Source organism: Pagrus pagrus (genome assembly GCF_965226575.1).
Source record: "Pagrus pagrus genome assembly, chromosome: 15".
NCBI lineage: Eukaryota > Metazoa > Chordata > Actinopteri > Spariformes > Sparidae > Pagrus > Pagrus pagrus.
The window spans coordinates 19048996-19061888 of NC_140199.1; the positions used below are offsets into that span (position 1 = coordinate 19048996).

General features: G+C 42.3%; 1 protein-coding gene across 3 annotated transcripts in view; it reads left to right on the top strand.

The window, feature by feature from the left end:
- The window catches only part of macrod2 (mono-ADP ribosylhydrolase 2), a 427221-nt gene that overhangs the window by 324270 nt on the left and 90058 nt on the right, over positions 1-12893 (top strand). For all 3 annotated transcript variants that reach the window (XM_084376185.1, XM_084376184.1, XM_084376183.1), the window contains exon 8: positions 10562-10635. In XM_084376185.1, the coding sequence (XP_084232311.1) occupies positions 10562-10635 (74 nt within the window). The remainder of the gene's footprint in view (positions 1-10561; positions 10636-12893) is intronic.

Sequence of the window (12893 nt, forward strand, 5' to 3'; positions counted from 1 at the left end):
TCCTCCTCCCTCAAGAAGGAAGGTGAGCAGCTGTGGCTCCTCCTGCAAGGCCTCCTGTCTATGTGTCAGAGTGTCCGTGAGCAATGAGTTTCTACCACTTGCATGGCATCCCACTGCCATCGGTGTGAATAAAAGTGTTAATGGGTGAATCACTTGCAAAGCCCTTTATCCGTTAAGGAGAAAAAAACCCTTTATATATAACTACAGTCCATTGTGATTCAGTTCAGAAAGAGGTTAGTGGCTGATAACATAATTATGACTGGCAGCATGCATCAGAAACACAGAAGTCCCTAAACTTCAGTACTGGTGTATATATAGGAACATAGATTAGCCACATGTGTAACGTAAAAAAGCAGCCTCAGGGAAACATGAAATAAGCCTTTTTACACATGTGATCACATCTGTTTTTCCTCTAAAAATGTCACAACAACATCATGATGCAATTTCCATCCAAAGCTATCACTCTTTCTCCTTTATCAACCCTGTGTGCTGACTAACTGGCAGCTGTCACCATGTTGCACACTGAAAACATCCAGACACTTAGTGCAAATCACTGATTATAGAGTCTGACAGACTGCTGTTCGCTGTGCTCATTAAACCAGCCATAAACACACAGTAACAGAGTAACTTCCCTTAAATTATTTTTTTTTCGATCTTAACCAGTCTCTGGGCAAAAAGCATCTGCCACATTATTAACAACCAGGGTGCTGATCTGATGTGATTTTATTGCTATAAGAGACGCAGCTGAGACGCACTCACTGGATTAACAAAATGAATAGCTAATTATGGTGCAGTTGTTAGTTCAACAAGCTGTCAGTGTATCCAAACAGCTGCAGGTCTATATATAAACGCCCAGGCGGCACAGTTAAACTTCTATGCACATGTATAGATATTCCAAGTGGTCAAGCATCCTGATACACAGCATAGCATACACTTGTTAGTGAAGCTCAGTGTGTGCACTAAAGAGAGCCTTGGTGTTTCTTAATGACTAGATGTTTATAATTACACTCTGTGCTGGATAGAACTCTTCCCTCTTGGGATATTGAACATTTTCCACCCATCACTTCAGCAATTCGCACAGTTTAGTACACAACAACTCCTCATCATCTCCTCTCACCATCTCTCTTAAGTATTGCTTGTTTTCTGCCACCTGTCTCTGCACAAAACTCAAAATGGCTATTACTGAAGTGTTAATGATAAGAAGGGCTAAAGTTGTAATTTCTTTCTCACAGTTTTTCTCTCAGTCTCCCCTATCTCTCTCTCCCTTGCCCATTATTTAACTGCACATTTTTACAGTCAGTGTAGATAAGTTCAGCAGCCATTTCTGTAAAATTCACTCCCTTCTCTAACATTATCTTGTGTTGCATGGGAAGTTTCTTCAGCATATTCTGCGTCCGAACAAGCAATTCATATTTTTCTGTTATTTTCCCATACCAAAAGTCCCCAAAGTAATTATGTGAACATGTGAGTTACTCACTAAAAAACTGCAATAAATCCTTTATAAACTTGGTTACTCATTGGTGTCTGACTTGTTAGGGACTCAACAACTTTGGCAAATCCTGAGTAAATTAACTAAAATTACAAAGTATTGTCTTTAAAACATAAACTAAATTTGAGTTTGTGGCAGTGATAACACTTTTGCAGGTCGAATTAAATGCACTAAAAGGAACTATTATTTGGTTATGAAACAGTCTCAATTTAATGCTGATGCCTCTGTATAACCTACACAAGCAAACAAGCCCACCAGTGAGCTAGCTAGCTAGCCAGATCAAGATCTTTACCTTAGGAGGCAGTGGTGCTCATACTGCTTTTGTCCACAGGGGTCGCCAGAATCAACATAAATAAAAGTTCCCTGTTGCCGCTTTCAATAAATCAAATGAAGAATGATGTGGCATTTTGGAGTAAAACAGCGCTATTTTATGACACAAAGGGAGGCCAAATACTTGCATGAGGGTACTGTTTGTACTGTACACTGCTGACGAGGGCAATGCCTATTCCTTGTCACCGTGAGGCCATGTGCTGCATTGCCAGTAGGATCCCATCGTAGCACTCCACCAGCAGCCCCTCACATCAAAGTGGTAGGCTGTGCAGAGCCAAGCACACCGCAGAGGGGGGGAATTAAACAGCCTATTCAATAAATAAACAGCTTAGCGCTTGCCATAACTGCATCTCCATAGAACAATGCAGCTGATTAAGACTGAAGATCTTCACACAGCAGAGGGTAAATAGAGGAGGGACTTTGAAAGGAACTACAGTATAGTATAGTGCTGTGATGTTATTCTCTCAGACTCCTCCCTGTGCCCCCTGAGTACTGCCATGTTCTGAAAGAGGCCGTGCTCCCTTGTCAGGCATTCTGACATTTTCTGTACATTTCAGATAACCTTTAAGGTCAACCTCCATTTCAGCAATGTAAACAAAAGCAATTTAGTATAAAAGACACATCCTCCTCATCTCTCTCTTTCTCTCTATGTGTGTGTGTGTGTGTGTGTGTGTTTCTGTCTCTGTAGGATACACTCAGATATAGCCATAGTTTTATATACTGTATGTGCACACTGTTATGCACCCAGGAACTAAACTTATGCACATGTGCTTGACCCATTTCCACACTCGATTGTAGTAGCAAAACAAATCCTGTGCCGCCAACATTGTGACAGAGAGGAATCAAGAACAAGTTATCCAAGGCCTTTTGTGGTGGGAAAAACAGATTTGTCAGGACAGCTAATGCTAATTGACACTCTCTTTCACGCCTCCATATTCCAGGAGACTCAGTCACCATTGACAGATGATGGGAGAACAGGGAGGTTGGGTGTAGCAGGGGTGCGCAGGGGGTACCTTAGACGCTCGGAAAGAAAAATGAGGGCTCACACTGCGCTGACAGTCCAATCCCTCAGTCCGGCCCATTAGCCACAACAGAATTTCTGCACGGAGAGTGTGTCGGAGGTACCACCCATAAACAAACTGGTGCCCACCGTGGGCCATGAGGTCACCCAGCATGATAGAGGTTATTAAGTGCTGCTCCTGTTTGCACATCAATCACAGACATGCGACCCGGGTTTAAATGGATTATTCCTTCCAAGAAGGAGACACCTCTGAATGTCTCACAAGATCAGTGCCAAGAGTCCAACTACCTAGACTTAGAGAGGTCATTCTCTCTTTTTGTATCCCTCTCTCTCATGTCTTCACTCTCCTGTAGTCCTTTTTCTCCCTCACACGTCAGTCTTACACGACACTAATATGCTCGCTCGCATGCAAGCAGAAGTGTTTGCTCAAGCAAAACCACATACATAAAAATCCCATTTCAAGATGCACTGTGGACAATTTAGCCTTGCAGAGATCACATCTTAGCTGAAAGAGTACTTTCCAACAGCCTTGTAATGAGCTGTACAGTTTAGGAGGCACCTGCTAAGATCAATCTTAGCACACAGCAGAGGGCTCACTTGGCACAATATGAAAAGCAAGGACGTGAACATTAAGTCTACTACTAACCTGACAGATGCCATCTCACAGATAACCCTATCAAAACAGAGGCCCACTTCATAGTACAAATATCCCCCTGTTTACTGCTCGCCCTCCACCCCTGGCTCGTCTGTCTCTGTGACTGATCTGAGGATTGTTGACAGAAGAGTTTTCCCTCTGACTGGTGGCTGTGGGAGATATGCGGATGTAATCCACCCAAGCTCTACTGGTATGTCCACGCTGCCATTCTACTGTACTGTCCAGATCAAAGGTGTCAAGCAGCTAAGAATTTTTTCCTCCAGCCAGCATCGCGCTCTGGTACTCTTCATCTCTGTCTAGGATTAAGAAGGTTGGAGCCATTCACGGCACCTTATCTCGCGGCAGTGATGGCTCGCTGCTAGCTTGCCAGAGATGGCCTGGGCAAGTTCCCCCCTTCTCTTAAAACCCAGGGTTTACTACAGGGAGCTTAGCCCAGCTGGGTTTGGAATTTTCAAGGTACATAGGGGCAACGTGCTGTATCAGTGGGTAGCCGAGTGTGTGCTCAGAGGGAACAGGAGCTTCGTAGCCCATTTAACTGAGTCACACAGTGTGCATTGTATTCAACAGTAGCCTTGCTCCACCATTTTCATGGATGATGAGCCAAATGTAAAAACACTTCCCACCCACAGGACAACAGATTTAGGCCTTCGAGAAACTTGGTTGAGCATTAAACTTTTGCATATCATACACTCTTTAGGATGTTTTTTAAAGTGTCAGGTGTTAATTTTAGCATGTAGGACAAAGCCTGGCATCACCTATATGGAACGTTTCCAAGGAAGGTCATCATCTGTTGTGCCACGGAGGCTGCTCTCTTTCTTTCTACCTCTTTTTTTCTGCCTGTCTTCCTCACACAGCACCCTCCCATTCCTCTTTGTCTCTGTCTCCTTCTGTGGGGCTGCAAAGTCGGTCATGGTCACAGCCTTGCCGCGTCCCGCTGTTGCTGTAGAGAGGAGCTCCAGGCCATTTGACACCCACGCTTTGGCGTCTAGAGTCCTGGGGCGCTACTCTGTCCTCCACCCCGGGTCACCTCACCTCTCCTCTGGGCCCTGATGGGGTGACAACTCTCTCCCCCACCCTCCGTTTCCAGATGAAAACACAGGGCTGCTGCCCTCGACTGTGCCGCATTTAATGATTTCCTCCTGCTCCCAAAACCACAATCAACCAATCTACTTTGTACTACATCGTGCTTAAATGATTCTGTCCTGCCTGTCTGTTATAATAAGTGTCTTTAGAGGCAGCAGTCAGATTCACTGTGCTCTATTTTATTGATTAAGAAGAAAAATGCTACATTTCCTCTTTATAGCAACATTTTAAAGACGTTTCTAAGCAAAAAGAAAAGCAGTCCATGTATTAAAAAATATCAAAAATCTATATTTAAAGATCTTTGTTAAGAACTTTTCAAAAACAGATAAACATAAGCACTTTAGTTGTTGCTGGGTTGTTTTCTGTTGCAGATTTCTTATATTTACCACAATTCCAACTCCTGAGGTGAATTGACCAGTGCCATATACCCCAGCCTCAGGCTACATGCTACTTCAAGGTAGACAGCTCATCAAAATGAATGACGAGTGTTGAGACGTGAACTTGACCAGCTACAAAAGAGGGAACGCGGAGCGGGACCAACAATACGATTCTTGCCTCAAGGGGAGAAAAGCTGTTCATTGTATATTTTGAAGAATTCAGTCAGCATTTGTTTAGCAAGCCTCGGCCACATACCCGTACAAAACATCAGGATTGTCCACCAGAAATGATATAGTCCTAAAATAACAGCAGGTTGTGGTATCCTTGTTACACTATAAGCTCACTCAGGAAAAACAAAACTGGTGTGGTCTGCAGTATGTGCCTCCCCATATATTTGCAAACAAAGAATGGGAATGTATCATAGCACAGACATGAATTCAACCTACCTCTACTCGCTTTCAGGCGATGCAGCTACTTCTCACTCCTTCTCACCAGAGAAAAACACCTTAGCTACACAAATTTGTTGTGGAAGTTAACTCTGTAAATTTAGGATGTGAAAGAGTTGCCATGCTGGCAAAAGAGAGAGCAAGGGCGTGCTTGTTCTTGAAGAAAATATTCCCCCTAAGACTGAGTGCACATTTATATTATTTTCCCTACGTTCCAGTTCAGTGGATATTTTTGTACATGAACTTCTCTTCTCAACTTTTTCGCAGTCAAGAGTGAGATATCTGTGATATAAACTGGGAGCTGTTTCTATGAACTGAGTCGCAACTTGTACTTTTGATCTTCAACATCCAAAGCAATGGCTTTCCTTTGGTTTCTAGTTTTTATTTAAAGTACATAAAACCATATTCCTTAAAAGTCACCCAGGGTCCTGTACAGTGTTCATAAAGGTGTTTTACACATGCCTTAGAGAGGGGATAGAGACTCTGTCTGCTGGTTGCATCAGAGATTAGAGTGGGCTCTCTTTTTATTCATATTAACAAAGGTCCTACACGCTGAAGATCATAGGAATAAAATATGTGAATTCTGTTTTAAGATGAATCTTCCCTTTGGCGGAACACACTGGGATGACGTGGAGACATGGATGAAAATGTACCTTTCACTTAAAAGGAAATTAAACCAAGTCATCTTTTTCATATAGTTTGATCAAGCTTTTTTGATTGTTGCTTAAAATGAATCAAATGGATGAAACACTAACTGAGAAGACCTGCCTTACTGTCTTCGCAGGTCAGATTCAGTGATTATCTAATTTCATTCTCCCTGGTCATAAATCCCGATTAGTTGTGGTCACTGAACTCATAACTACCATCGCCGTCAACATCACTGGATGTACTATGCAAATGTTATGTAAGCTTGCTGTGCCACTGTAACCCTTGTTCACATGGCACGTGCCATAGTCACCAACCCACCCCCAGCCCCTCCTCTCTGTCTGGATGCTGTGCTCTGCTTGGTGATGAAGTAGAGGAGCCTTCAGCAGAAATAACACTGCACCACCTGAGTCCTCATCAGCGGCGCTGCGCTGCACATATCCCATCAGTGCGCCTCACTAAGACAAATCTCCCTGAGCCGGCCATATTCCCAGCATAGGGGAGAGAGGAGCCGAGCCAAGCAGTGCAGGGACCCTGGAGGGCCCACCATCACTGCGCCTGACGCCAGCTCTCCACCTCCTGACAGATTAGCTTTCACCGAACCCTCCACACAGCAAATGGAGCAAAGGAGAATGAGAAGGAAGTGTTGAGTGGAGGAGGTGTAGAAGTAAAACACTGAACTTCTTCATTCATTTTGTGTGCGCTTGAGCATATAAAAGAGTCAGCTCACTTAATCCTTCTTTGTACATCATCTTTTTCAACAACTATAAGTGGATTTTGTACCATCTACGGTGACTGTGGCCAAGAGAGGTGATGGAAGTGATGATTGAGGTCATTTTATTGTATCTGATTTTCAGCACATAAACATACTTGGCCAGGCTGACAGGGATAGAGAGTAAAAGGAGAGGAGAGGTGAGGAGAGGTTAAGGTAGTGGATAGCGTGAAGGAGACAAATGATGAGAGAGAGAGAGCTGCCGATGCTCTCGAACTGCTGCTGTTGACCTTGGGCCGTCGATGATGCTGCCGAGCAGAGTTCTCCTGGCAGGCTGCCCCCAACTGCACTGACCCCTTTTTCCAGCCTTCCATCTAACACTCTTTCTGTCATCTCTTTTCCACCATTTGTTTACATCATCCTGCTTTCCTGTTATCTTTCTCATTGGTTCTGAAGTTCACCTCGTATGCCCCCCCCCCACCCCCTTTACAGCTCTACTATGATTAATAGGTATAGCTCTCAAATCAATAGAGCATTTGTAGAAACTCCACATTGAATAGATTAAATATAAACCCACTGATGGTGACCAGAATGAACACAACGTTCTATTATTATGATTAAGACCTGTTTTTAACCTTAAATTAAATGAACCTCTCTTCATCTCTCTTGAGGTGACATACAGCATAGGAGTTCAAAGGCAGGCCCTTACTTTTTATAATGATATACACATTTATTTTGTTTATGTGCTTACTTCTATGACACATCTCCGGATGTGTTAACTCGTCCTAAACAGCTGGTCCTATCTCCATGGATCTTTTTTTCTCAGCTTTCTCGTCTTCTGCACATCTGTTTGCCTACGTTACTGGATGTGTGAGCCGGAGTGTCGGTACACCTGCATATGTGTGGAAACGGATTTCAAAAAGGAAACATCACCAGACAAAGTGATATCGCTGTAAAGGTTAAGTGTGTTTGGGAGACAGTCAGGTGACCTGCAAACTGATTTGGCATGCTGGATTAGGTTCTGAGCGCACAGCTCTGGGGGCAGCTTTTTGAAGGGCAGGAGCTGTGAACGGGCCATGCACTGTCTGCAGACGGTACCTAACAGAGCCATAGGAGGAGCAGTCTGGCTGTCATGCTGGCTGGTATGCAGCTCACATCTCGCTCCATCCCAGGACTTGAACAGGAGCTCAGCTAGGCCAAGGCAGCACTTCAGCCCCTCTCTTCTCCTCCTGTCAGGCGGAGAAGGGGGAGGAGAAGAACAACAGAGAGAAAGACATCAACTGTAGTCAGATAGGTGAGGGTGGTGGGGATAATACATACAGTATATATCTTGGCTGTCACGGCAGTTGATTTCGAGCATTTACAGAATACTTATTGAGAGGCTTTGACAGCTGGTGGTCTGGGTGAGAGATGAGAGAGTTCAGGAATTTTTCATTTTTCTTTACATCCGACTTAAAGGGTGCAGGTCACTGCAGTACTTGTAAGCCTGTTTCATAGGTCATAGAATGGTATTGTCGTTGTAATGACCCGGGAAAAGGAAAATATTTGAGAATGTGACCCAGGCAATAACCAACCGGTTACAACTGTGGCGTGACCCATGTATCAGTTGATGTGGGTTGAAATTGAGGTCTTGACCTCTGTCGTTAAAGGAGGACAGTGCTTTCTGCAACCTGTGGTCCCTGGAGGTCCATGGAGGTGAGGGGTTATAATACTGAAGAGCGTCAAGTTTTAAATCCTTTGCCGGGTCACTCAGGACTGAAAAAATGTTTGCTTATTGTGTTCTGGTCTTTTCAAAGGGTATAAAGTGGTGTACTTGCAAGGTAACTTCAGACTAGCTCTAGGAATTGTACAGAGACGTTAGAGGAAAATACTTTAGACAAGTTGTGTGAAAAGCCCAGAAGACCAAATATAATTACTTTGAAATGAAGACAACTGAAACACTACTCTGTGACAGAGCAGCAGATTGTCAGCGCTTTTACTAGTGGCAAATATACTCTTAAGCAGTAGCAAGGCTGGCTCAAGGGCTTTTTTAGTCAATAGCTCACTCTAAATGCTGGTGAGTTCTTTACAATGACAGCAAATGATCTCAAGATCAGTATCCAGCAGAGTCCTCTCTCTCCTAGATGCAGACTTCTCTCTCTGGCCGTATTAAAAATGTATTAAATCGCATTCTGTGTGTTTGCATATTGATACATTATCCTAACGCAGTGTTAGGGTTCCCAAGCAGAGACAACCGTTTTGATTGATATGGTAGTTAGCCTCATTGCTTCATAGACACATGAGCTTTTAGTGGTGTAAGAAGTATTCAGATCCTTTACCTATCTTAAAAGTACTAATACTACACTGTGAAAATACGTCACTACAAGTAAGTGTCCTCAAAATCTTACTTCAGTAAAAATATGTTAGTAAAATCAGCAAAATATGCTTAGAGTATGAAATATAAAAGTACTCATTGTGCAGTAAAATGGCCCCTTTCAGTGTTCTACTATTATACTGTGTATGATGTTTTGGGATTTTGCAGTTTAAATGTTAAGCTCATTTTAAAGAGGCTCTGTGGAACTGTGGTGTTGTGCTGGAAGCCAGAGGTTAGTTCATCTTAGCGGATACCGTTTCTAAGCTAACGTTAGCTACTGTTGCTCTCTGTTAGCGGAGCGGAGAGAGGCACTGAGACGAGCCACTAGAGAACGTGCATAAAAAAACATCCTTGACCAAAAAATCCACAGACCAGAAGCATTGAACAACTTAAACAAATTGTCCACAGGCTTCGAATGGCAACTGAGAGAAACAGGGGAGGTCTCATTTTTCACATCACATTATAATCCCTTCATGTGGTCAATATAAAAGTGATTAATATTTTTAAATTGCTAAAAATTGTTGCGCCTCTGATTAGCTACTTTGCATACTATTGAGTAGTTTAATCTACATCAATGCATCATATTCTATAAGAGCATCATACGTTTGCCGTGTCGCTGTCCTGTGGGAATCATGAATCTCTTAATTTTCAAGCTAATTCAAAAGGATTATTAATAGTTTATTTAGCTTAAGAAGTAGGAGAATTTGCTCACCCTCACCCTCAAAAATGTTATCCTTTAGTTTACCACAAAAATTCAGAGTCAAAACATTTGGGGACTGGTTCAGAGGAAGAAATTAAAGATTGATGTCTGAAAAGTAAGTCGTAGCTGAAACTGGGGAGTAAACAGTACAATATCTGCCTCTGAATGGTAGCAAGGTAGAATATAAAAAAATGGAAAATAGTATTAAATGGAAATATTCTATTAAAGTGAAAGTACTTCAAATGTGTACTTAAGTACAAATCTTATGTAAATATACCTTTTAACATTCCAGCACTGCTAGCTTTACTTCATGTTTGGTCTGGCAAAGTGATAAATAGGATGATGATCACACATCTAAGTGTTATTTTCCCCATAAAAACAAAACAATAATCAATTCTACTTGAGGTGGCAGTGAGCGAGGGTCTGATAACAGATGTGTGTGTGTGTGTGTGTGTATATATATATATGCAGTTTGTACCTACACTTTGTCCCCCTGAAATATGCCTGTACGTGGATGTGTTTTTCCTATCACTGTGCATCTGGTAACACACGTCTACAGCAGTTTATCAGACAGCTGGTCTCATCTACGAGAGACAAGCAGCTTGTGCTGCTTTCCATTGATTTAGGAGAAATGCTGTTACCTGTGGAGATATCACTTCGTCTGTCTGCTCGCCTGTCTGTTTTTGTATCCCTCTTGCATCTGCATGTTGTATACAACTGGTATTGACACTGTTTTTTTTCTCTCCTAGGTTTTCCCAATGAGCCTGCAGCTGACATCGCCCTGAACATAGTAAAGAGCTTGATCGAAGAGAATCCTGATAAGGTGGGATATGCTGGGGTAATACATATTCAAACCAAATAGCTGTCAATCTGAAGCCAACTATCCGTTTGCTCTGGCTCTGTCTATTTCATGCTTTTTTTTGATTTGCTGTGAGTGGAGATGATTGAAGAAACGCAGAACACTAATTCTGATGCATCTCTGTATCAGACAGACATCTTATCCACCTTCTCCGCTTGATCAGCCATTTAGTGTGTGGTCTGCATGCGTATCAAATTCAAAGCCAGTCTGAGACTAATCAGGCCGTAAATGGTCTGTTGACTGTTTAATTGGTCTATGCTGGGGAGAGCTATTACACCCAGAAGAACATAAACACATCAGATGAAATTATCAGTTGGTTTTTGTATTGGATATATTATAATTATGGCTTTCAAGGCTTGAATAGCCTGTCATTCATGATCTGATCTGTTGCATCACCACAGTTATTTGGTAGAAACCTTATATAAACAGTCATATAAAAAGCCTGATGAATGGTACCTCTGAAAAACAGATGAGCATCTTCAATTTTAGTTATTAGGTGAGAAGCAAAATAGTCATTTTTTTGAAAGGACATCACAAAGAGATATAATATCTCCATCTCCCCTGTGGAAAACTGAAATGGATATGGACATTTTAATTTCGAAGCCACTTTTGCTGAAGATTGAGCTGCATGCTGCTGTAAGGATCTTTTCCACAGAGAAGCCAACATCACTGTCTTATTATCCACACGGTGAGAAAACAAAATTCTGGTGTGATAGTTTACGAGTCTATTTCTGTTTGGCCTTGATGTCAGATCAGAACTGATTATCAAGTATTACTCTGAAGCTGTTAAGATTATGTCGTTTGTTGTGCTTCACCCAGCGTCGAAACCTTTATGTGTGACTGTCATGTAACATGTCAGCACTGATTACCAGGTGAAACTAACCATGTTGTGAAAAGACTAAATTAAAGCTAAGACTAATTTTGATACGAGCAGTTATGAGTTGGTTGCACAAGGCTTTTACAGCAGCTTTATTATATGGGACATGTTAAAAAGGGTATTTAGCGCCTCGATATATTTTCATTAAAAGTTCATGACGACTGAATTGTGTCCAGTTGTCAGGAGGCTGTTCACTTGTCAGTGAGTGATGGTAACCTTCGGGGGTCATCCCTGTTTACTGTTGCGCTGTTTATATCTGTCACTGTGGATTGAGGTGTTTTATAAAGCTCACAGCTTGACGTGCTACAACATCCCTCAGCTGGTGTTATGGATGTTGTGAACAGGCAGCCAAATGATTCTGAGCTGCCGGATTACTTTGCAGTTGATGTGCTATGTTTGCGGCACTTCTTGTCTGCCTGATGATTGCTGTAACATGTGCTCAGGGAATCCATCAACACTCTGGCGTAAGGAAGGTTTTATATAGCTTATTGCTGGCTGTAAATAACAAGCTAATGTGCAAAGCTGACTTTTGTAGTTGTGTTGCTCCACATCCAGGATTGCTACTTGGCGTACGGAGGCTGCAGTGTTGCACATAAGAGACAATTTTGTGATGCACTGACTGATAGCTATCTCTGGTGTGGGTAGATCAAATGGAAAATATTACAATTCATGGAGAGAGAACGGGGTAGATGTCTACCGAGGTTTCCCATGAACACTGTTTGGCAAAGCTCCACCAGCACAAGCCATGGATCCTCAACTCTAACTAGACCAAGAGTGAGTAAGCTTTTAAAAAGATCAGAGAGAATAAAATGATGCATTTTGCCCAGAAGCACAGCAGTATTTCCCTTACATTGGAAAGTCTTCCAATCAAACCACAGAAGAACATGCACTGGAGCAGGAGGTCTTCCCTCCAATTTCCATTCATTCACCGTTGCTTGGTGCTCAGTTACTATTGATGCATCCCAAAACAGGGCTAGAAAGGTAAAAACATTTTTCCATTAATTATGCCAGTTTAGCTTTCACCAGACAGACATAGAGAATTAAAGCAGAATTCAAATAAATGCCTAATGGAATTTCATGATGTCTGAAGGAACAGCACGAGGTCCTTCCTGTAAGCTGTGATAATGTTTGCTCCACATTACAGTCCAGTGTGTAGAATTAAGGGGATTTAGGGGCAGAAATGGCACATAATATTCATAATTATGTTGTATGGTGCAGTGTATATCACCTGAAAATAAGAATTGTTGTGTTTGAGCTTTGTCTACAGAGGTAACGGATCCTCTTGAACGTAGTCTGCCATGCTTCTACACTAGCTCAGATCAGACAAATCAAACACTGGCTCTAA